The sequence below is a fragment of the Echinops telfairi genome, unplaced genomic scaffold, assembly GCF_000313985.2.
Source record: "Echinops telfairi isolate 266 unplaced genomic scaffold, ASM31398v2 ScPeMD7_23;HRSCAF=83, whole genome shotgun sequence".
Lineage (NCBI taxonomy): Eukaryota > Metazoa > Chordata > Mammalia > Afrosoricida > Tenrecidae > Echinops > Echinops telfairi.
In genome coordinates, this window is record NW_022103920.1 from 80,416,446 (window position 1) to 80,441,574 (window position 25,129).

Consider the following 25,129-nt stretch of genomic DNA (forward strand, 5'->3'; position numbering starts at 1 on the left):
AGGGGTCCTCAAATGCAGCCTGCTGAGGACATTTATCGGGCCCGCCGGGTGTTTTTGCCCTGTTTGTTTTTTTACTTCAAAATAAGATATGTGCAGTGTGCATAGGAATTTGTTCATAGTTTTTTTTTAAACTATAGTCCGGCCCTCCAACTGGCCCTCTGTTAAAAAAGTTTGAGGACCCCTGATCTAGGGGAACACCAAGGTCAATTGGTATGTAATAGTCCACAAAGACTTTTCTACCTCTTGTTTTGGTGAGAAGTGATTGGAGCCTTAAAAGCTCATAAAAAGTCAACTTCTAAGGTGTGACTTCTGTCTGGAGTAAAGAAAAATAAAAAATGAGAAGTTGCTGGGAAATAATCATCCAATGAACCACACCAATTAGTCTCCATGGCCCTGAGACCAGAAGAACTAGATGAAAGAGAGGAATGAGAACGGTCCTCGACTGAGTGGGAGAAAAATGTGGAGAACTCAAAAACCATAAAAATGTCTAGACTGACTGGTCAGAGACTGATGGAACCTCCAAGACAACGGTGTCACCCTTCGAGTCTGGAACAAAACTCAAACCACCCTGTGACTCAATGTTCCACCACACAATAGACAAGTCTGTATGGGGATAAATAACACTAACTGGGTAGCATGTGTCCCTTAAAATAACCAACCATTCCATTTACCCAGCAACAGTTCAGAAGGATGAAGAGAGAAAGAAGAATGTTAACAAAATCCCGGGAGAAAATTCAGGCATTACAACGAAAGGGACTACACAAAATGCACATGAATTATGGACTGTGAAAGTGATGATGTGCTCTGTAAACCTACATAGCTTCAAAGAAATTTTAAAAATAATTTACAACTATTGTTCTCTCCCCATTCGAAACAAAGAATTGTGGAGAGAATGGAAGGCAGGAGGTGCAATTAGTCCCTAGGACTAATGGACGGATCACAGGATCCAGCTGCTACTGCCAAGCTGCTCTGAGAGGAATCACAACAGCGGGTCTAGCCTAGAGTAGGAGAAAAATGTTGAACAAAATTCAAAATCACAGGAAAAGTGTAAAAACAGGCCTACAAGTCTGAGAGGAACTGGTAGAATCAAAGACTGAGACCCTTAGACATTGGAACTGAATTTACCGCTGTGGTGTTCAACTTTCAAGCCTGGTGAACAGTTAACACCAGGAGGGCACATGCTCCTTATAACACTCAATCACATGAGATCCGAAGGGCAGCACAAGCCCAGGAATAAAGCTCAGAAGGCAAGAGGGGAGAGAGAAGAACAAATGGAAAGTTTGCACAAGGGAGAAGAGGGTCTTTACATTGGGACCATGATCATCAATGTCACAAAGCAAAACACTGGTGAATTGTTAAATGGAAACCCAATTTCCTCCTTAATCTTTTACCCAAATGGAAATTAAGGGAAGAAAGAAAGAAAATGTTAGATGTGGCAAATCTTTAGTCTTATGAATTAAGCCAAATTTACTCATTAGGAGAAAAAAATGCAACAAAGTAAAAACTTGAGAGGCCACCAATAGGAACTGCAATCTAAATCAGGAAGCAGTACAATGAACGAATTTCAAGAAAACTGTCACTAACCTATAGCACCTCTGCCGGTACTCCTGTGCAGTACCTCACTTACTCAGAAGTTAGCTGCTAATGTTGACTGGACTGTCTCATTCAAAGCTACATTATACTGAATGGAGTTCCCAAGCAACAAACCGCATTTAATGTGGTCCACCCTAAAAAATAAAAGTAACAAATAATTTTTCTGGTACCAGAAAACTGATCTGGGGAGCTTGTCCCTATCTACTGAATTCCCTAAACAAATGTTAAGTGCATATAACTAGTTTGTCACTATATTCATATGTAAAAGTCAATTTTTAAAATACCTTATGTAACTTGAAAAATATTCCGCAAAGCAACTCCTTCCTACAAAGATTAAGTTGTGTAACACTGTTCTGAAAATGAATGCTTCATGAAGTAATGAACACAAATGATTCCTTACCCACCCAGTGCCCTTGAAGTATCAGGTTTCAGAGCTACTCTCCCCATATTGTGCATTTTGATGAGCGTTCTGGTTTAATGATTTGTCGAGTATTTTAGAAGGTGAAGTTATCCGAATATAGTTACTCTGGATTTTAGATGCTAAATACAGAAAAGTTACTATTGTACAATGAGGGGCTTCTAGAAGCTTGCGGGAAAATTCCATAATCTCTTTGTTCCATTTTCCCACAAATGTTGTGATGCCCACTCGGAGTTTCCTATGTGAAGTATTCAGAATAAGCAAAAGTACGGGGACTACATCTTACCAGGGCTGTGGGGGCTGGGCAGGAGGCGGGGCAGTCCAGCCACCCCATGGTGATGGCGATGTGGTGAACAGTCACTGGAGAGGGCAGGCAAAATTGCTTTGTGAACTATTTACTCAAGGTAAAGCCTGAGCAACCTCCGGGTTCCATCACTTGAGGGTCAATATGTCCTAATCTCTTCCACGACTGGGGTCTCAAATTCTTGACCTCATTACTGTGCTCTTAGAAGTGCTGACACATGCTAGCCAACTGTGTGAAAACAGTTGTGTTGATACACAATCACAAGTAGGGCCATCATGGAGCCAAAGGAAGCAGTACAGTGTGTTAAAATCACACTCAAGTGATGGGCACTTAAGGGAGCATTTACAAGTAGCAGGTTATCAGAAAGATCTCATTATTAATGAGATCCGACCAGGGTGAGGCTGAATGGAGATTATCCAGTAAGAAACTATTTCAACAACGACTTTTAAATACACCTCAAAAAGTGGACCTTTCAAAGGAAACCCCCCCATACCAGGACACAGACCATTAAGAAAAAGGGTGGTTAGATTCTGCCCAACCAAGAGTTGAGAGAAGAAAGAGTCTTTGGAAAACTCAACAGCAGCAGACTAAGATACCAAGACCTTAATATTAAACACAGAAATTCTTACCTCCCACTGCAAGTGAGGCGGGATGTTTCGTATCTGAAGCTTCCGAATCCTGCAGAAGAATTAAAATGGTTTAAGCTTTCATTTAATGTTTAAAACCAAAAGACAAAATCTGCCAACTTGAACATTTAGACATTATTTAGTACATTCGGTATCAAATGTTGAAAAATACGCAGAACACTCGGAAGGGCAGCATTATTGGATTATTGTGCTCTGATTTTGATCGCCACTGCAACTGGTAACTGTGACATTTGAAAAGCTTTGTCAGAGAAAGCTTTCTGTCAGAGCTTTCTGCATTTAAAATTTAAGCCCATTAGCCTAAAATAAAGCATCTTAGGGCAGACAGAAAAACTTCATTGTTCATAGGGTCTTAGTCTGAAATTGCAGCCCAAAGGTCATGACTAAACTTTAGAAAATCCAGGGGCTTTAGGGGAGGAGGGAAAAGTCACATCTTTATTTTTATGACTCCCTAACTGAGTTTTAGCATTTCCTCCCATTGTAAGTACAGGCAATAAGTCATAGTGGACTTAACAATACTTGTAATTTTGCTATCATTATGAATCAGAGATTTTATATCACATTAAGTTGTTGCAGATCTTGAAATCTACAGAAATTTAATCATGTAAACTAGAAATTAGTTATTATCTAAGAAGCATATATTACCATATGACAAACTTTACAAGCTTTACCATTTTGCTAAAATGTTTCAAAATGGTTGGTTTCCTTTCTAACCCTATGCGTTGTTATGCATTTTTAAAAACATACTAAAAAGAATTCAGACAGCCAAAGTAGTCTGTGATGCAGGAAGTGATAAAAATCCCTTCCTTAGTTCAACACACACACACACACACCCTCACTCACACTCAACCCCTTCCCCCTCCCTTCCCCCAACACTGTCAGCAGCTTAAAGGAGAGAGAGAACACAGTGTATTTATTATGCTAGACTGTACTACCAATGCTACACACAACCAAAAACTCACCCTTGAGAGAATGTATGGCCATCTAGCTATTTACAAAAAAAAAAAAAAAAAAGGACTAGTGAAAAAATTAAATTACTTCATTTTTAGAATTAGGTATTTCCCTATAGAGAATTTCCTTCTCCAGGTCAATCACGTTTTTTTTAAAAAACACCAGTTTGGAGCAGATTCATAGCTTAGTCCTTTGTCTCTTCCTTTCCTCTCAAAGCATGAGAATAAATGCCACAGATATCACCTACCACCTGAAAGAACTCTTAAAACTGTGTATGAAAATAAATAAAATATTTTTAAAACTGTGTATGTAGACTCATCAAGCTCAAGTACATCCTGTTTGGATTCACAACATCGGGAGGAAGGGAGAAACACGTTTCCCTTATGAGTGCAGAACTGTGCACAACCAGGGGACCAAAAAGAAAGCGGGGGTGGGGTGGGGGGTGGGGGGTTCAAAACACTACCCAGTCTGGGAACATTCAGATTAAATGTTAGTCTGGGATTTACTTCGAAATAACTCATGTGCTCACCACTGTGGAAGCTACGAAGGTGGGCCCTACCTCTCTGTTGAGCTTGATATTTTCAATAAAGCGTTTAGCCAATTTCTAACAGATTTCAAAACTTGTTCGGGTAGCCGAAAGTTGCTCACTGTGCAAATACTGACCCCGGGGTCATCAAGGAGGTAAGGATTATCTGCTGCACATATGCAAAAACTAATCTGTCTGAATGAAGCAGCAGACACAGAAAGATTTATTTGGCACAGCGATAAAGAAACCAAGGTCTTGTCCTGATCAAGCTCATTTTTCCTTGAGTATATATATTATTGGACTCCCTCCCCGCTCCCCATAGGCCATATTGAAATGTGCAGAGTTGAAGTAAGCTAGCAGGTGGCTGCTCATGTTACAAAAACACTCACTTCACTGGAGGAATCCCAAGAAACTCTTTAACCAGGATACTATCTTTTTGTACAAAGTAATCCATGCGTCATGTATTCCCAAGGACTCTGAGAACCCACTCTGAGGGTCTATCTCCCCCTGTAGCACCCACGTACCTACAAGAAGTTTCTCCATAATAAGTATCTCCTTTGAATAGTTGTCCAGTTTCCACAATCTGATTCTCTCATGTTTCATTTTAGAAAAACAAGTATTTTCATGCAGTTAGTCTTTTGGCCCCGTAATTGCTTCCACCCACTCACTCATTAACCCAAACAAGCAATCGATTACAGTTGAGTAGACTCCAATACCCCCCAACCGACATGTTACAAAGTTGACCCCCATATGATAGAGTGCTCCAGGTTTCCCTTAGTGGTGCAAATGATTAAATTCCAGCCACCTATTCTGAAAGGTTAGTGCTTCAACCCCACCCCGATGTGCCTCAGAAGAAAAGTCTGGCAATCTGCTTCAGAAAGGTCTTAGAAAGCCTACAAAGCATTCTACTACTACTCTGCATATGTAGGGTCCCCAACTCATCGGCAACTAACATCAGTCTTTACAAAAGCAGTACACCCACCACACCTTTCTTTCATGTAGTGGCTTCACAGGTTCAAATCTCCACCCTTTAAGTCAGCAGCCAATCCCAAATCCTTTGTGCACCCAGGTTCCTATTTACCCACTAACCTTAAACGATCATTTCACCCGTGTCCTAACTCTGAGCTTCACCTCCATCACTACAAGAGCCAAAAGGCTCCACACATTAGAGGGACCAAAGCACGCGATGCCACCTTCACCACCGGAATACAGCTTCCAACCAGGTAAGAAGCTGAGCTCGGCTCATCTTCCATCTTTTCTAGCTGGCTGCCCACAATGAAAACATCATCCCCTGATCATCTCCCACCTGTGCTTTTAGAATTAGGTAATTCGATTCTAAATACTAAGTAAGAGTCAAGAAAATAGATGAAGTTGGCTTTTTTAAAAATCATTTTATTGGGGCTCGTACAATTCATCACAATACGTAGATCAATTGTGTAAAGCACACTTATACATTTGTTGCCCTCATCGTTCTCAAAATTCGCTTTCCTCTTGGGTTCCTGGAATCAGCTCATTTTCCTTTTTCCCCCTCCCCAGATGAAGTTTTAATAGATTGTTTACAACATTCGATCGCCAAATCATGAAAATTCAACTTTTTGTAATCAGCAAAGTTGATATTTCATCTACTTCTAAAACACACATAAACAGTAATAAGTAGAATGCTTTCTCCACAGGCTGTTTCATTCGGAGTCTAGCAGCAGTGCCCAAAAAGCATTCAATGATTAAACTTAAATTTATCATAATATGTAGGAGGGAAAGGAAAACAAGCTCCACATCCAGAATTCACTAAAATCTCCAATTATGTTCTTATCATTTGTAAAAGGGATGAGAATACTTAGTTTGGGGAACAAAAACCAGGGGAATATTGATTTAAGTCCGTGGTTTTTAACCTTCCTAATGCTGCTACCCTTTAATAGAATTCCTCATGTTGTAGTGACCCCAACCATAAAATTTTCATTAGTACTTCATAACTGTAATCTTGTTACTGTTATGATTCGCCATGAAAATATCTGATATGCAGGATGTATTTTCATTGTTACAAATTGAACATAATTAAAGCATAGTGATTAATCACAAAAACAGTACGTAATTCTAGATTGTGAAACATGTATTTGTAATACAAATAAAAATTTTGTCTTGAAGCATGGTGTAGCACAGGTAACAGTCTTCACCATGGGTACTCGTATGTGGGCATATCTACATGTGGACGGACTCGCCTGGAGACCATCGAACTATGTGTTTTCTGATGATCTTAGGAGACCCTGGTGAAAAGGTCATTCAACCCCCCCAATGGGGTCGCGACACACAGGTTGAGAACCGCTGATTTAAGTACTAATGGCATTTTAAAAAACTTTAAATGGGAATCCCCTCTCTCATAGACAGGAAAAATGGAAGAGTTTAAGTTCTCAAGCTAATAAATTTTTTAAAGTTTGGGTTTTTTTTAAAAATGTCTAGTGTGCTTGAAATATTATTTATGAAAACTCAAGTTATTTATAAAGTAGGTTTAATGATAGGATAAAAAGAAGGTAGATCATATAGATTCAAAAGGGCACCTTCAAGATGTTTAGTAAATTAAAGAGACCAAAGTAGAACTAAAACAAGCCTTCCCCCCAACGAACACATCACCAGCTTCAAGGAGCACGAGTTGTTTCCTCTCTACTGCACCCAAGCCAAGTCCCACTTACCTGTCATCCTGAACACATCCGTGAACCCGCTATCCATGCTGAGGACCATGACATTATCTTTTTATGGTTTGTTCATCTCAAGGTCACAACAAGATGCACACATCCACTTTATTTGATGTGTCTGCCAAGTCTTTTTAATGAGAGGGTTTCCCCCACACTCTCTTCTTGCTAATTAGTTAGTTGGCAGTTACAGGTTTGTGACCTGCAACCCTGTACAATTTACTCATTCTGTATTTTACCGATTGCATCCCCCTCTCTGGTCATTTCAAGAATTACTTACTAGGTTGAATGTGATATGTGGTAATGTGTAACACTACCTTATAAAACAAAAAAATCTGTGAAAACCACCAAATAACCATTAGCTGTTGTCCAGTCAGGTCCAATTCGCGGGACTCAAACACACAATCAGACTGCTGTGGTCCACAGGGTTTTCACTGGCCGATTGTTTGCGAGTAGATCACTAGGTCTTCTTTCTACTGGTTCTTTGTTTGGAAATCCATTAACATTTGTTCAGCATCACAGCAACACGCAGGGCTTCCCTGGCAGACAAGCAGTGGCTGCACTGAGACACACTGGCCAAGAATGGAAAGTATCCCACAAAAGGAGAACAAGAATTCTACTACCAAGTACCACTGCCGTTAACCAAACAACACAAAGCTACACGCTTGCTTCTCCCCTGACTTCAAATGCATCCCACCCAGCGTAACTTTATCTCAAATTGTGTGTTTATCATCCTTATGCTTTTGATTAATAAATATCACCCTTGGTGCAAAAAAAAATAAAAGAAAACTTAGTAGCTAACCAATGCTCAAATTTTAATGATTCAGTTGTTCAAAGCAGGATACTTGGTTGATGATGAGTCTCAATTTCCAGGCTTCCTCCCCATGTGACTTTTTTTGGGGGAAACCCTCACCATTTATCCCACAGTTTCTCACTGACAGGATTTTGCCGATGACACATTTTGTTGGTGTTAAACAGGTTCCTCTGAGCTTGTAGTTACAGCAGAAGACTTGACTAGCTTTTCGTATGCCCGTTTGGTGAGAGACAAACATTTCACAAAGGATGTTTTATAATTCCATCAGGAGATCTACACGATCTCCTGTCCTCCTGTGATGTTGGTTAACTAATGATCATTGCTTAAATCCACTCCTTCAATGGAGTTGAAAACTGGTTTTCATTTTATCATTCATTCTGCTTGTTAGCGGCGAATTCTGCAAAAACAACTTCCCCAATCAAATGTGTGGGTACTTTGATACACAATACAAAAGGCAATAGCAGAATAAAGGCTTGATTGATCCTTTCCTTGGGAAGCAGATGGATTTGAGACTCGTGTCCCACCCCTTCATCTCACCTCTGATTTCATCCACTCTGCAAAGGGCAGTTCCACCAACTCTGGGTGTTGTCCCACACACTTTCCCCCACCCCAGGGGCATGCCTTGGACTTTTTTGTTTTGCTTGAGAGCTTTCTCTAAAGCCTCAGAGTATAGGAATGCCCCGACAATCCACAACTTACACAGGAAGGGTGAAAGCCAGTATGTAAATGCCCCTGCCCTCCAACCTTCAATTCTGGGAGACATCTTGCACATTTCTCAAAAGGTCTCATTCCCTATAACGACCTTCTTTCACTCAATGGCATTTCTTTAATTCTCCAACTCACCACGTTTCTCACTCATGCTTGACTCCAAAACAAACAAGTTCCAAGCAACATCTAGTCTCAATTTCTGCTCGCGGGTGAGTCCAAAAATGACATAATTTCCAAGTTTTCTAAAATGAGTTAGTAATCTGACATCATTCAAAGATGACCAGGTTTGTTGTAATGTTATTCTGAATTCATTTAAAATATACATTTGTCAATCAGTCACAACCTTTTTGATACTAAAATTGCCCCTTTTTACATAGGCTTGTGTCTTTTGATATGATTCCATTAATCTTTTGAGATTTCATTTGCTTTCTAACATAAGTTATTATTCTAGGTTCCACTCTTACGTTTTCTATTCCTACCTGAGCTGAGAACTATGGTTGACTGTGGTCAGATAGAGGACAGAGACAACAATCTGGTCCGAGGGTGTTCATTGTTATTGGGGTGGTCACTGTTCCTAGGCCAGAGCTAGAAGGCAAACATTTTGCTTGAAAAGAAAATTTCAGTCATTATTTTTTACACACACACACACACACACACACACACACACACACACACACGGTGTACCCCCCCAAACCTGAAACTTTTGCCAAAGTTATGTACTTAACTTGTTTTACAAAACAACCTTATCACCTTCAAAGTGCTCTCTATTAAACTTAATATATTTGCTAAATCTGCGATTCATATTTGGAAACATTTTCAAACTCATCTGTTTGGATGGCTGACAGTACCTCGCTTTATTTTTTCTTTCTTCACCTCTTCTATGTTTTCAAATCACTGTCCTTTCAAGCAAGCTCGAGGAGAAGGCAATGGACCTGTCCCTCGGTCCTGGAGGGACTGGGGGTAGAAGGAGGTGGGGGAAGGGAGGGGTGAGCAAACAACGCCATAGACAGGGAACAATTAGGGGATTAAAATCAACAACAAGGACATAGAGATCCTGGGGGTGTTGGAGGAACAGCAATCTAGCTGAGGAATTACTAAGAGGTGGAAGTGGGTAGAACGTGATGGTGGGACAGGAGGAAATGAAAAGAAAACTGAGGAACGATTTAGGATGAAAAAATGGATAGAGGTAAAAACATAAGTGTGAACAAGGGTTAACACATTTATTCATAAAAATAGAGGTACTGTGATCTCTTCAGGACCAATGGTGAGAGTGTCAATACAGGGAGGGTGGGATGGAAAAGGGGAACTGATTACAAGGATCTACATATAACCTCCTCTCTGTGGGGACAGACTACAGAAAAGTGGGTGAAGGGAGACGTCAGACAGTGTAAGATATGACAATAATTTATAAATTATCAAGGGTTCATGAGGGAGGGAGGGGGGAAAATGAGGAGCTGATACCAAGGGCTCAAGCAGAAAGCAAATGGTTTGAGAATGATGAGGGCAATAAATGTAGAAATGTAACAGCCCTCAACAAAATGTTTTTAAAAAGTCGCTGTCCTTTCATGTCCCTCTTTATTCCCAGAAACAAAAATAAGTTGCACAGAGCGAGGTCAGGTGAGTCAAGTGCATGGGGCAAGAGAAGCAATGTTGTTTTTTTTGCCAAAAATTGGCACACTGAGATGGGTGTGTAAGCAGGTGCATTGTTGTGGTGGCAAAACCAGTTCCCCATCTGCCATAAATCAGGCCATTTTTGTTGCATAATGTTATGCAATCTTTTCAGAATCTCTAAATAGAAAGCTTGATTAACAGTCTGACCTGAAGGAACAAACTCCAAATACATTATGGCCCTCACATTGAAAAAAAAGTGCATCGTCTTGATCTTTGATTTTACTTGAGTTTGGGGGCAAGGTTGACAATGATGTCTTCCACTGACTTGATTGATATTTGCTTTCAGGGTTGTGAGAATAGCACCATGTCTAATCACCAGTAATAACCTTGGGGAAAAAAGTCTGGGTCACTTTGGAGCTGTTCTTTCAAAGCACGGCATTTTTCCACTCAAGCTCTATTGCTGGTCAGTCAGAACCCAAGGCACAAATTTCAGTGTTCCTTCTCATTCCCAAATATTCCGTTAAAATGTGCTGAACCAAGCTCCAAGATGGTCCAGATCACTTCCCCATCTTTCCAACAGTCCATTGTTGGTCTGGAGCACAAGTGCACACATTTTGTTGACATTTTCATCAGTTCGGGAAGTTAACAGATGTCCAGAACATGGTTTGTCATCAATCTCAATCGACATTTCATCTTTTTTGAACTGAGAACCACTGATTCATGAGTTTTTCCCATAGCACTGTCCTTCTATGCTGTGTTCAACATCACAACAGTTTGTAAAATTTCACAGCCACGTGCTAGTCTCTTAAGTCACAAAAAATGAGGTTAGAGCAAAACTGCTTTTATGAAAAAAAATCCACTGTGACCAGAGAGAACCTTCCCAGGCAATGCCACCGGGTGCCCTAACTCAGAATGAATTGGTGGATGCTTGCCTAACAGGAAAAATGTGTACTATGAAAGTTCCACCCAGCACAGCCTTTCTTCCTTTTTTTGGTTATACTAATCTTGTTGACATATATATCTTACACGATACAATATATCCATTCACATACAATCCTGTGGTTCAGTCCTATAGAGGGGGTTATGCAATCATCAATGCTATCAGCTCTCCCCCTCCCCCCCACTTCTCTCTTCCTGAACCCTCAGGAACCATTATTCCAGCCACTGTCTCTGTGGGGTCACCTATCTTGCATAGTCATTACTTTTAATTCAAATTTTAGATTACTGCTTTTGCTAAAGCTCTTTATAGGTGTCTTTTTTTGCATAACATCTGATTCCTAACATTAACATAAAAGATATTCAGATATCCTGAATAATATGAATAAGAAAGTGCTTCATGTCTGTATTCTCATTTGACCCTCACCATCTAGCATTCTAGAGACTGAGAAACAGAGGTGGGAGAGTTTAACTTACCCAAAGCACAAACAGCTAGTGTGTGGCCAGGTCAGAATCTACCTCCAGGCATTCTGGTCCAGAGTCTTTACACTTTGCTGCAATACTTATTGGATTTCCCTTGTAATCCAACCAGTAACATAAGCATCTCAAGAGAACACAGCCACATAGTTACATTCAAAAGGTAAGAAGATATGCTAATCCTAAGCAAAATTTTCACCTTATTCCGTAGCTTTGAAGAGGAGCCCTAACCCTGTGGGTGGGTTCTACACTGAGCAGTTCCTGTGCGGTAGAAAGAGGAGTCTGTCTGCTCTTGGAAACCTAAAGCTGTAGTTCTTCTTGGTCCCTCAAGGTCATTATGAGTCAGAATCAACTAGTTGGCTGTGTGTGGTTTTGCCTTTTGTTTTCTTAACTAGTGTTATAATTTACATACAAAGGCTCAATACTGGCATTCAATCAAACAGTTACAAATATTAATTACAGGAAAGAGTACACTGAAAGCCCAACTGCCTCAAGGTACTGCAGAAATTGCATTCACAGACACCCTGGTATCTTAGACACTACTGAGGTTCATCATTTCATATTACATCCAACAGAGAAACGTAGAGGACTTGTAACTTTCCACCTAAAATACTTACTAATATCAATACTGAAGGTACATTGTGTCTTTGCCTTATTTCTTCCCCAGGAGCCCTGGTTATGCACTGGGCTGCAATCCACATGGTCTGCAGTTCAAAACCACCAGCAGCACAGTGGGGGAAAGAGTAGGCTTTCTATTGCGGTGAAGCGTCAGTCTTAGAAACCACAGGGGTGTTTGCTGTGACTCAATGACTGATGGCAGCGAGTCTTCCTTCCAAACGGGTCTGAGTCACATCCTCCTCTTTCCACGAACTCTTCTACAAATCAGGTGGGAAGCACTGCTGTTCCCACATCATAGACAAAACGCCATGACTAATACCAGTAACTTGTTGAAAACGGAAAGAGAACTTGTAACATAGTACTCTTTGCCCTATCTTTGTATGTAAAGATCTGGGATGCACAGTCCACATTTGGACGGACCAGCCATTTCAATTAAAAAGATACGCTGACAGTGCAGCCTCACTGGCCCGCCACTTGGTGGCACTCTGTACAAACTGCATGTTTTCATTCCTGCTGTACCAGAGCAACTCAATCTTTGCCCAAAGGGGAATTGTTCAGCCTGGCTAAATTCAATACTGTTATAATTACAAGGAGCCTGTTTTGTTTTACACAGTTAAGAATCATCTCTTTGAAAGGTCAACCTCAATTTGTACAAGTTTAATAATCTAAGTAGGTAAATAACCCGGGAAAGGAGCAGTCTCTCATTAGGGGTGGTGTCAATGGGCATAATCTTAACTCAACCCTGACTTGGCAGTCTCTTATCAAAGTCTCTAGCAAAAGGTACCACCTCTAACTCAAGAATTCTTTCATTTCATCACATAAAGTTGTAACCCGCCAAGATTTTTCTACCAGCCTTAAAACTGTGAAAACTAGGCAGAGGGGCAGCACAAAAAGAGGAAAGCCCTTAAACAAGATGGATGGGCACAGCGGCTGCCACAATGGGCTCATGCCTAAGAACAATTGAGAGGGTGGTGTGGGCCATGCAGTGTTTTTTTCTGTTGTGCACAGGGTCGCTATGGGTTAGAACCGACTCTACAGCACCTGACAAAATGAGGAAGAACTTTAAGGTCCAAGTAATAGGAAGTAGCTAGATAATTCAATCCAAATATAAAATACTGTATTGTGGAGACACCATAAATGTAAAAGATTTAATGATGAAATGTTTACGATATTGTTCTGGGGGGGGGGGAATACGTGACAAAGGATCTCATTAAAAATGTGCAAGCATACAGGTTATGTGTATTTTTAAAAACCTCAAACTCCAAACAAGGACATTGAGCCGATTACAACTCAACACTATAGGACAGACAGGGTTGAACAACTGGTCTTTGAGCTTCATAGACTGTGACTCTTTCCAGGAGTACAGTTTCATTTCTCTCCGGCTTAGCAACTCAACACATAACCCACTTCACAATCAGGGCTCCCGAGGTGTGTGTGTGGATATAGATATATGTGACAGGTGCAAACTTACAGAAATAGAGAACATGGAATAACACCTACTATGATGAACTCTGGCTGGTGGAATCAGTCAATTTTCACCTTAGTTTATGATATATAAAATACACGTCACTCATTTTTTTAGGGAAAAATAAGTTATTATTTTCCATCTATAATTCCCAAAACCAAACTCACTGCTAACTCAATATACCCTATAGCAGTGGTTCTCAACCTTCCTAATGCCACGACCCTTTAATACAGTTCTTCATGTTGTGGTGACCCCCCCCCCCAACCATAACATTATTTTCTTTTATAAATCATTTTATTGGGGGCTCGTACAACTCTTCTCACAATCCATACATCCATCCATTGTGTCAAGCACATCTGTATATTTGTTGCCATCATCATTCTCAAAACATGTGCTTTCTACTTGAGCCCTTGGTATCAGCTCATTTCATAAAATTATTTTCATTGCTACTTCATAACTGTAATTTTGCCACTATCATGAATCAGGCGACCCCTGTGAAAGGGTCATTTGACACACACCCCCCCAAAGGGGTCATGACCCACAGGCTGAGAACCACTAGAACAAACCCTGTCTTGGAAGAAGTACAGCCAGAATGGTCCTTAGAAGTGAAGATGGACCCCAGAGACATCTACTTGCTAGAGCAGAAGGTTAGCAAAAAGATCAAGGAATGCAGCCTTCACTATGGATTGCAACTCAATGTGAAGAAAACCACAATCTTCACAGCTGGGCCAACAGGTAACATCATGATAAACAGAGATATAAGAGGGAAGCTGTGCAGGATTTTGCCTTGCTTGGGTCCACAGTTGAGTTAGTTTATTGTGCCAACCTGGCTGAACACAGGTGGGATTAATTGAAGGGCAGAGAGACAAATGGCTTAGTGAGCCTCGCCTTTCTAGTTCCTGGGTCTCTGTGTCTTGCTTTCTGATGGTCAGACCAGGGTGCAGCTGCCATAGCCAGTTCCCTGCTTCAGCTGGCAAGGCTCACTTCCTGCAAGACATCCCTGAGGAGAAGCCAGATGGACCTACCCCGATGCAGCCCTGGGTGCTGGAGAGCTGTGAGGAGACCCTGCCAGCGCTGAGATACTTACACATTCACTGATTCGGCTTTCCTCCTGCAGTCGGCATCATTGCGTGTTTTGTGCGATGGAGGAGGACTTTGTGGATTGGCGTTGGACATATGAGTTAATGTGTTAATGTTGGACTTGTGAGCTTGGGTCGCACAGGGTTGGGATGTTTTCCTGATGTTCACTTACCCTTTATATAAAACTCTCTCTTATACATGAGTTTCTGTGGATTTGTTTCTCTAATGTACCCAGACTAACACAACAGTCAATGTTCATGGAAGCAGCAGTTAAGAGATCAAAGGAAACATTGCCCTGGGTAAATCTGCAGCACACAACCTCTTTAAAGTGAAGAGCGACATTCTCATGAAAAGATCACTGAAGATAAGGTGCTATAGCAAAATGTATGTGGAAGTTGGGCATCGAAGAAGACTGAAGAAAACTTGATGCATTTGAATTACAGCCCCGGTGGGAAATATTTAAAGTATCATGGACTGTCAAAAGGCAAACAAATCTGTCCTGGAAGATGAATACAACCAGAATGCGCCTTAGATACAAGGATGGTGAGACTTCACCTCACATACTTTGGACGTGTTGTTGGGGGAGACCAGTCTCTTGAAAAGGACACCACAGTTTGGTAGAATACAGAAGGGCAGTGTTTCCTTGTTTGACAGATAGAGGTTCTGATTCAGAACCAACTGGGTGGCCCTAACAGCAGCAACTAGCTCCGAGCCTCAGTTTACCCTCCTCCAAAGAGTCTACATTTCTAGCGGGAGAAATGAGGCATGTTGGGTCAGTCCTAAAGACGTGTATTCGAAATGGAAAGGTGGGAATAGGGTTGCAATTTAGGAGTAAAACAAAGACTCTTGGCTCAGAATCTCCATAAATGACTGAATTATAGGTTTTGGATCGACAGTTCAGCTGTCACAGGTACACTAAAAAGAGTACACTGACTGCAATAGTTAAAGGGTGCCAAACCGAGTGCATCAAACCATGAATGGGGAAAATTGTCTGTGGGGGGGATGGGGAATGGGACAACGAAGTATGCAATTCCCAACTGTAACAATAAAAAGACATCATTCCTAATGTGATCTGAAGACCAGGGAGGGTGGTATAAGTGCAGATTCCTGGGGCCCCAGCAGGACTCTTTTTAGTGCCACAGCTATACACACACACACACACACACACACACACACACCTTGGTCTAATTAGCAAGGCAGGTCTTGTAAAGGCAATGTCACTTCTAGCTTCTTCACAGTTGTACACCCCCGGGGCTAACAGAGTGTCTGGCTCATAATGCACAAGCATCCCCTGATGAAGGAACACAGTCTATTATCAGCGCAGATCTGGTCTCTAAAGTGATCCTTTCACGAGAGCCCAGCCCCTCAAAAGGACAACATCCACATTTCCGCCCCTTACACTGAAACACAAGTGTTTTCCCCCACCTCTCACTTGCATTTATGCACAAGAGGGTCTGGCAGCCCCACTACATGGATGGAAACTTGACCGAAGCTGGGGAGTGGATTATCGGAGTCCGCTCCACGTTCTGTGTGTGCACAGCTCACGACTACCGTTTGCGTTTACACAACGCCATGTCTCTTTCTTGTAGGAGGACCAGGTGTTCCCTCAAGTCAAGAACTGAGGGCTCTACAGTGTGTGCAAAGTGGGAAGACTGAGCATGCCCAGAAAAGTCACAGCTGAATTAACTGATCCCTGAACTCCGAATACTCAAAGTTTTCTGTAGTCGTCATACTGCAACTTCATCTGAAGGGGTTTTCAAAAAAAGTCACCACAGTATTTCAGAAAACCATAAAGATCTCACAACCACATAAGCACACTGTTGAACTTCTGAGAGCTATTTAAGTTGAAGGCATATTGCCTGTATGACTCAAAGCTGCAGGTCTTTCAAAAGTGTAACATTCCTCAATAAAGCTATTATTTTGAAAATCTTAAAAAGAGTAACATTCACACAACAGAGGAAAATTACTTTTCTCTACTGTAAAAATTAGCAGGTCACAAAGGAGGAAAGTACCTGTCTGATCTATCAAGCCTCTACTATTCTTGAAATACACTGAATAAATCATTCACACATTTTACCAAAGTTAAAAACTTCTCAGCAAGATTCACCAAGATACATTTTAACAAGTGATTTTAAATGCTTTGCCCAATAGGAAGACAGCCAGCCACTAAGTACTTAAAACGAAGCTAGTCAGGAATGAGTTGTCTGGGTAGAGTGAGTTGTTCATCCATGGTTTGTAAAGCTAGACAAGTTATACAAGAATTTACTATCATATTATTGTATTCCCTCTATAAGCATGTGTAATAAATTCCAAATTTTGAAAACATTTGCATTGATTCTTATATTGATTACATATTCATATATGGGGTTTTATAAATATTAACATTAATTTCACTTTTTTAAACTTAATACAGCTATTTAGAAAAGTAAAATTATGTAAACTGGGGAGCTTCAAAAAGTTCAGGGTATAGATCTATAGAGATGGTAATTGGATTAATGGTTTCTTGGGGGCATGGCAGGGGAGGCTGGGGGGAAACGAGGAGGAGTTAATAACGATGAGTACAAGAATGAAAAAAATGTTCACTGTGGTTATGATTGTACAACTCTTCTTGATATGACTGAACTGTTGAAATGTACGTTATGTGAATTATATGCCAGTAAAACTGCTAAAAACCAAACAGAAAAATTTAACAACTCAAAAATCATTCAGAGTAAAATTTCATTATCTTTTAATTCCCTTTTCTGATGAAAATTTGAAAGTTTCCTTGTATTACGCTTACACACACATATGTACATACTTATATTTTAATTCAGACGTCAAACTTCGTATACTTGACACTTGGGAAGAAATCATTTGATTTTATTTCTGTCAAGGAAATTTCAAGATCAAGAAACAAGGTTTTGCATAAAACGCATTGAGAATTTTTCACATAAAAGTCTCCAACACTAAGTGAACTGTATCTGCAAGAATTAAAAGTATTTTAAGATTTAAAATTTTTAACTACATTTTCAATATAGAGTATTCTCCATTAACACTTTTTATTTCATATTGGTGTTAAATGGCTCTGGTCCTAAGCAAGGAAGGTCCTTGGGTTTGTTTTTGCTGGTGGGTAAGTTTGCTAACTTGTCAATTTCTATCACTTTCACATCAACTTTGGAAACTCCAATAATCCCACTCTCTGAGAATTTGAAGAATAAAAAGGGAATTTGATGCCTTCTTGTTTTCCAGAAATATTTAACTGCATGCTTTGTGTTTCCAGCCTAGTATGTTTTATATATGCAAACTATTATTAGTCACAAGCAGGAAAACACTCCATCTCATACAACTGAACAAAATGTACAAGATGTATCGCAAAGGTTTGATCCAAATAGCCCAGCCTGACACTCCTGATCCTGAGCAGCTCAATTCTTTTTCTTCCACCTATATAATCTTACAAGACTTTGCAAACAGCCTTTCTCTCAGCAAAAAGCAGAATATAAATGCAATGTAACATATTTTTCCCTGCTAAATAAGTTAACAAGACCGTCTTGCAACGAAAGTATACTTACAATACTACTTAGAAGAACAGGTTTAAGAAATTTTCATTGAAACGTATGGTGTCTCAATTCTTTTTTTTTTTTAAATAATTTTCTTGGCACTTCATCCACATATCAATCAAATAGTTCAATCATATCAAGAAAAGTTGTTCAATTACCACAATCAATTTTACAACATTTTCTTCCTGCATCAATTATTTTCCAAACTTGAGCTCACACTTTAAAGCAGCGGTTCTCAACCTGTGAGTCATGACCCCTTTGGGGTCAATGACCCTTTTCACAGGGGTCACCCGATTCATAATAGTAGCAAAACTACAGTTATGCAATAGCAAGGAAAATGATTGTATGGTTGGTGGGATCACCAAAACACGAGGAACTGTATTAAAGGGCCAAGGCATTAGGAAGGTTGAGAACCACTGCTTTAGAGTCAACTAATTGTTGCCATACTTGAGTATAAGCCTACCTGATTATCAGCTGAGGCACCTAATTTTACCACAAAAACTGCATTAAAAATGTGCAGAAAAACTAAGCTTGTACATGAGTATATATGGTAATTCAATTAAAACCATGGCAATATTGAAATTTTGTTTTCTCACACAATCTAGTATCTGGTACCATACTTACAATTGATGTGCACATACACAAAAGTACTCTACTTGTAGCTAAAATACATCTCGAAATTCATGGCGGATATAGTTCTCTCAAAAGAAGTCTTCCGTATGATACTGATGCAATTGGCTAAAATGTTTAATATGTGCCAACAAAGAGCTCAGTGGGATTCAGAGGTCATCCACCGGAGATACCACCTTTGTAAAATTCTGGCCTGCAGGGTACAGAAAGCACACCTGTGGCTTTCTCTGTAACACAGACACAAAGAGTCTAAAAAGTCTTGCACCTCTGGTCCCACCCTGCCCCATCCACCAACCCCTTTCAGAGCTTTAAACTAGAAAAGCAAATCATAAACGAAAATCTGGCATTAACAACCTCAACAATGCATTAAACTTTGGTGGGCTGGGCTTTTGACTTTAGCACCTTGTAAAAATGTTTAAATTTAAGTGCTTTGAAAACACATAAGCTTTTAAGAATGTGTTAAAACAGCCAAGCACTTTAATAATTGCCTCAAGACTTGTAGAAAAAGTGAAAATCATAAGCTATCAGAACAGACTGTCCATTCAGGGCAGGCCACCAGGATTTTAACATCCCCTAGTGCAACTAGCCATTTGTGCACAAATCGGTGATTTTATTTTCACAGACATCAGTAAGAATGGGGAGGGACTAAGTTTTTAAAGTTTTTATTGTTTAATTTTTTTAAGAGGTCCTACATTACAACATACACAACTGGCCTACTCTACTTGCTGATGAGGCCTGAACACATCTTAAATCTTAAGAGTCCAGCATCGGTTAAAGACAGGCATTGGTTTCAACATACCATCCCTATAGACTTATCTGCTAGACGTCATTTCAACAGTTACTTGTACCTATGTTTACAGCTACAGGCCTGTAAGGAAGGACTTGGGGAAGTTTTAAATATATCAAGTGAATAAAGATTTGTCTAATTCGATTACCGATCTGACACAAGCATAAAAGGCTATGCAAACTGCTCCCTGGGTCTCCGTGTTCTCTCCAGGAGCCTGTCAATTCCATCACGACAGTGAGCAAATGCACCAAACCAACCAACCAGAGCAGGTGTTCTTTTAATAAGGCGCACACTTGTGGAGCCCTAACAACAAAGCCTCATCTGCTAGCCACCATTCTCAACTTGAGTCCAACCATGGGCAATGAGGAGCGGCAGCCACCGTGACGCTTCAAAATTAAGGTGACCAGACATCCGCTTTTGGGGGACAGTCCCGATTTTTAAAAAGGTGTCCCACGTCCCGTGGCGTTTTTAAAAAGTCCCAATTTTTAGAAAGAATGCACGACAAGCTAGGGAATGGCGGGAGAATGGGAAGGGAATATATGGTTTTCGGCTGCCATGTGGCTATTTCGCCAGGATATGAGTTTTATATTTTTTGGTAATTTTATAATGTCAAACTTTAATAATAACAAACAATTGTTGAGAACTGATTATCAAGAACTGCTTATCAAAGTTCGCATTGTTGATCAGTTGTTAGAATTTGACCACCATTGTTTGGACTTAATGAACAATGGCATTTTTTGGCACTGGCAACAATGAAAACATTTTGTAACTGTCTCTCAGACATACACATCGCACTGCGTGCTAGTGCTAGTTAAACAAGTGATGCTAACAAATCAGCTATTCAGATAAGTAATTTATTTATTTCATAAATACATAAATTTTCTTGAATCTAGCAGATCGTACTGGAATGATGTGCAAAAATCATTCAATCATATTTACTCAAAATTCCCGTATAATAATATTTCTGTAAATGATATTCTTAATGAGGTATCATTAAAAAATATATTGATAAGGAAAAGATTAAATCTTGGGCATCAGCAAAAATCGCAATAGAGAACAAATCGCTAGAAATATTTCATCATTTTGAAACAAACCATGTTCCATACAATAATGCACTAGAAATTGTGGAATACACGCTGTCCTTACCAGGAACTAATGCTGCGACTGAACGCGTTTTTTCTATGGTAAAGTGTGGACATCAGAAAACTCACAATTAAGTTTTGAGACTTCGAAAGCCATTTTATGTGTGAAATATAATTTAACAAATTCTTGTGAAAATTTTCATGACCTTTTAAACGACAGCAATCTACTAAAAAAAATTCACTCCAATGAGAAATAGGCCAAATAAAATAATACTATACATACTTTTTGATGTATTATATTTGCAAAGTGTACTTATATTGAAATTTAAAAATATATATTACAATACTATTTTTGTGTTCTATGACAATTTTTGTTGCTCCGTATAGACCAGATTTTTAATCAAGAACACTCCCCACACACCCCCACCCCCGTCAATGGTGTGCGGCTTTACCAATGTTAAAATCCGGTCACCTTATTCAAAATGCATCTCGTAAACCTGCTGTTCTCAAGTACAAGTCTGAGGAAATTATCATTTCTCTTTTAAAACTGAATCCATGCTTTTCTGTCTTCCCAGAACCTGGGCGTTGGGGCTGTCATTGGCCCAGTTAAGTGAATAAATGTAGAGAACGGGAAAGTGGAAATAAAGTAAGACTCAAGCTGCAGATGTCGACAACTTTAAGGCACAATTTCTCCCACACTGGACTGTCGCTCGATGATGGATTTAATGTCACCTTGAACGTTTGAAAGTTCTGTTCAAGGTCCATTATATACAACTATGTTTGCAGAAATCTTGTCTCTTGGCATTTGGGTGTTCTTTTCTTCAGTACAAGAAGAAACACCCATATCGCTTCTCGGCCTTTTGGCTAAGATCAAGTGTAGTATCTGTTCTTATCAGTTTAATATCTGATACGTCCTCTATCCGAGGACAATATATTAAATGGATTTTTGGAGCAGGGAGATGGAATAGGAGCGTGCTCCGTCCACTCCACGCATCGACCTGGTATTGCAGTACTTCCAGGAACGGTGCACCCCTCCGGGGGATCTTAAAATAAAAAAATAGAAAATAATAAAAAATAAAAAAAAATAAAATTAAAAAAAATAAAAAACAAGAAGAAACACCCTAGAAATATACTCAGACTTTGCAGAGACCGAGAACTCCAGACTTTCAGAAGTGGTAGTCTCCAATTTTAACTTTAAAAATTAACTACTTCATTTTAGGTAGCTTGATGTTGTTTTACTAAAATAGTCCTCTACCCTTCCAACAAATCAATACAAATTGTTAACAAAATGTATGCTTGGCCAAGCCATGAAGCATTTCAGTGAGTGAGTAGATTTCAGGTCACTGTTGTTCTTTGGTACTGTGGGGTTGGTTTGGACACAGCAAACCCCATGGACACCAGGACAAAACACTGGTTGGCCCTGCGCCCTCCTCACAGTGGGTTCTGTGTTGAAGCCCACTATTGCAGTCACTGTGTCAACCCATGCGCATCAAGGGTCTCCCGCTTTTGCAAAGCTTGTCCATTCGGATCCTGTCCAAAGTAAACTAGAATCTCATCATCTTCACTGGACGTAGCATTCTGGCTGTTCTTCACCAGCCCCATAATGCATCGGCACCACTTCTTTTGCCCTCTTCCTTATTCATTGTCCAGTTTCACAAGGAGATGAGGTCCATGACTTGGGCCAGACACTAAAGTTTTCAAAGTGTCACGTTTGCTTTTTTTATACTTTTGCAGCATGTTTGCCCAATGCGTCATGTCATTTGATTTCTTCACTGCTGTTTCCATAGGCATTGTTTGTAGATCCAAGCAAAATAAATTGTTCTCTGACAACTTCAACACTTCGTCCATTTATCGTGATGTTATTTATTGGTCCAGTGATGTAGAAATTGTTTTCATTAATTGCAGCATTATAAAATTGAAAAATTTTTAAAGTGAAATATTGATATTGACACACAACTCTAATAAGTAGATCTGATCATTTAGTGTCAGTCATATTTAAACAGCGTGACCAGTAATATTTTTTAAATAAATATAATGTCCAAGAGTCAAAACATACAGCTAATCTTAGGTATACTATGTAAGATTAAATTACAAGTAGTAATTATATTACGAGATACTTAATTACACTTAATTATGTAGCTTACTTAGGAGCATTAGTTTAAACAAATTTATAACACAAGATTAGTGATTGGCACTAAATGTTTTATTTAAACTTCCATATAAATTTAAAATATCACTATTGTATTGTATTACTGCACTCTTAAACTTTGAAAATAAATTATTTAAGTTGCTAAGAGTTTATGAATTAAAAATATCACTTTTCTTTAACAATAATTAATTCATTTAAGTTATAAATCAATTCAGTATTTGCATATTATCAATACTTCAAAAACTTCTATTAAAGTGTTTTTTAAAAAGTTTAAGCACCTTAAAACCATTTAAGGATAGCATTAGAATATTAAGTACAGTAAACAAGATCGAGTTTTTATAATATACCACACACGTACTATTTTAAAGGCCTGAGCTGAGGTTCTGAGAGATTTTTTTGGTTTTTGGTTTGTTTGTTTGCTGTACACATTTCTTCTTTTTGTCCTAATTGATGAGAGTGAGAAGGAAAATAAACCACATGATAGAATTCCCTGAAAATAATGAAACCTAAAAATAGTATTTAAGTTTGTGTGATCCAAAGATGACAGTGGTAAATTCAAACAGGATGAAGGGGAAAATATCAGAGCTAAAATTGTGGACACCCAATTTGTGGACGGCTGTGGAGGGCAGCAGGAGCCCCAAACCCATCTGCAGAGTATCTAGTCAGATGAAGCTGCTGGCAGATGCCCTCTGGCCACAGGCAAAGGTCTGGAACAGCCTTACTATCAAACATAGATCACTGTAATCCTCATTAGGCTGGATCAAACTTGATACTTGGTCAGTTGACCTCCATCTAGACCCAATCAGAATTTGTTCTAGGTGCAAGGATCTCTCGTTTGTTCCATGACAAAAACGTCTTCTCTGGTTTTTAAAAAATTGATAATGATTCTTTTTCCTTGCTCGTTTTTTGTATTTTATCTTTATATTACTATTGTTTTATCCTTAGCACTTCATTTCATTTTTGTGAAGCACTGAAGGAGTGGACGCATAGAGATAATAACTGATGCAAGGGTTTGTAGGGATGCAGGGGGTGTATGGGGAGGGTGCAGGGATTTCAGGAGTAATCAATGAAGATAGGAGGGGGAGTGAGCACTAGAACCAAAGATTATTACACAACTCATTTTAAAGGAGATTTAATCATGGGGAGAAAAATGAAAATGTTCTGAAACTGACTGTGGTAATGACTGTACAATTCTTCAAATGATTGAACTACTGAATTGTGTGATATGGAATAAGTAGCAATAAAACTTAGAGAGAAAAAAAGAACAAATAGACTATAAAATTTTAAAATTCTAACCAATGTCATGAAACAAGGTATATAAAACCTAATCTCAGAACTTAATTCCTGAGAGACATTTCAGCTAAAACACTTAAAAAAAAAACAACTTAAATACTTCTAAAAAAGAAACATGCTTTAAAAAGTGATAGTATATTATCACTGAGGAAACATTTAAACAAGTTATAACTTATTTTGGCCTGGTTGTGAACAAATATAAAAGGGAGCTCTAAGAAGCTCATGGAAACTGGAATGAAAGATAATAGAATTTTCCACAAATGTTTTGAAGGCCTCTCACATTTTATCCATAAATCATTGAAATTCTATTAATTTGAGAACATTAAACATACCACATTCTCACATTTTTTCAACTCCTACCACCTTCCATATACATTAAAAACTGCTTTTGACAAATAAATAACAGCAAGGCACAGAGCTAAGCAGGTCATCATTTTTCTTGAAACCATACATTCAGGAGGATCTAATATGCATAAAGGTGTTTTTTTTTCCTTCAAAAAAATGAAACTCCACAATAATTTCATTTGAAGAATAGAGAGACTAATGATTTTTGTTTTAATTTTTCCATGTATGAGATATAATACATGGTACCATATATCATACATGTTATATTGGTAATACATACATGCATTTAAATATATATGAAATCTTCCAATGAATTTGAAACCCTTTATCACATCATATGCAAAAAGTAACTCAAAAACGCACCAACAACCCACATATGAAAGTCAAAACTATAAAACTTTTAGAATGAAACACAGTAGTAAAACTTCAGAACTATGTATTTGGTCATGGATTCTTAGATTCAACACCAAGGGGGAAA

At 39.1% G+C, this 25,129-nt stretch overlaps 1 protein-coding gene and 1 non-coding gene across 2 annotated transcripts in view; one reads left to right on the forward strand and one right to left on the reverse strand.

Moving 5' to 3' along the window:
- The window catches only part of IGF2BP3 (insulin like growth factor 2 mRNA binding protein 3), a 135,141-nt gene that overhangs the window by 69,818 nt on the left and 40,194 nt on the right, over window positions 1-25,129 (reverse strand). The window contains exon 4 of the mRNA XM_004702718.4: window positions 2,945-2,993. Coding sequence (XP_004702775.2) covers window positions 2,945-2,993 — 49 coding nt within the window. The remainder of the gene's footprint in view (window positions 1-2,944; window positions 2,994-25,129) is intronic.
- Window positions 21,709-21,899, forward strand: LOC115869310. The gene has a single exon (XR_004046122.1). It is a non-coding gene; the product is annotated as a U2 spliceosomal RNA (small nuclear RNA).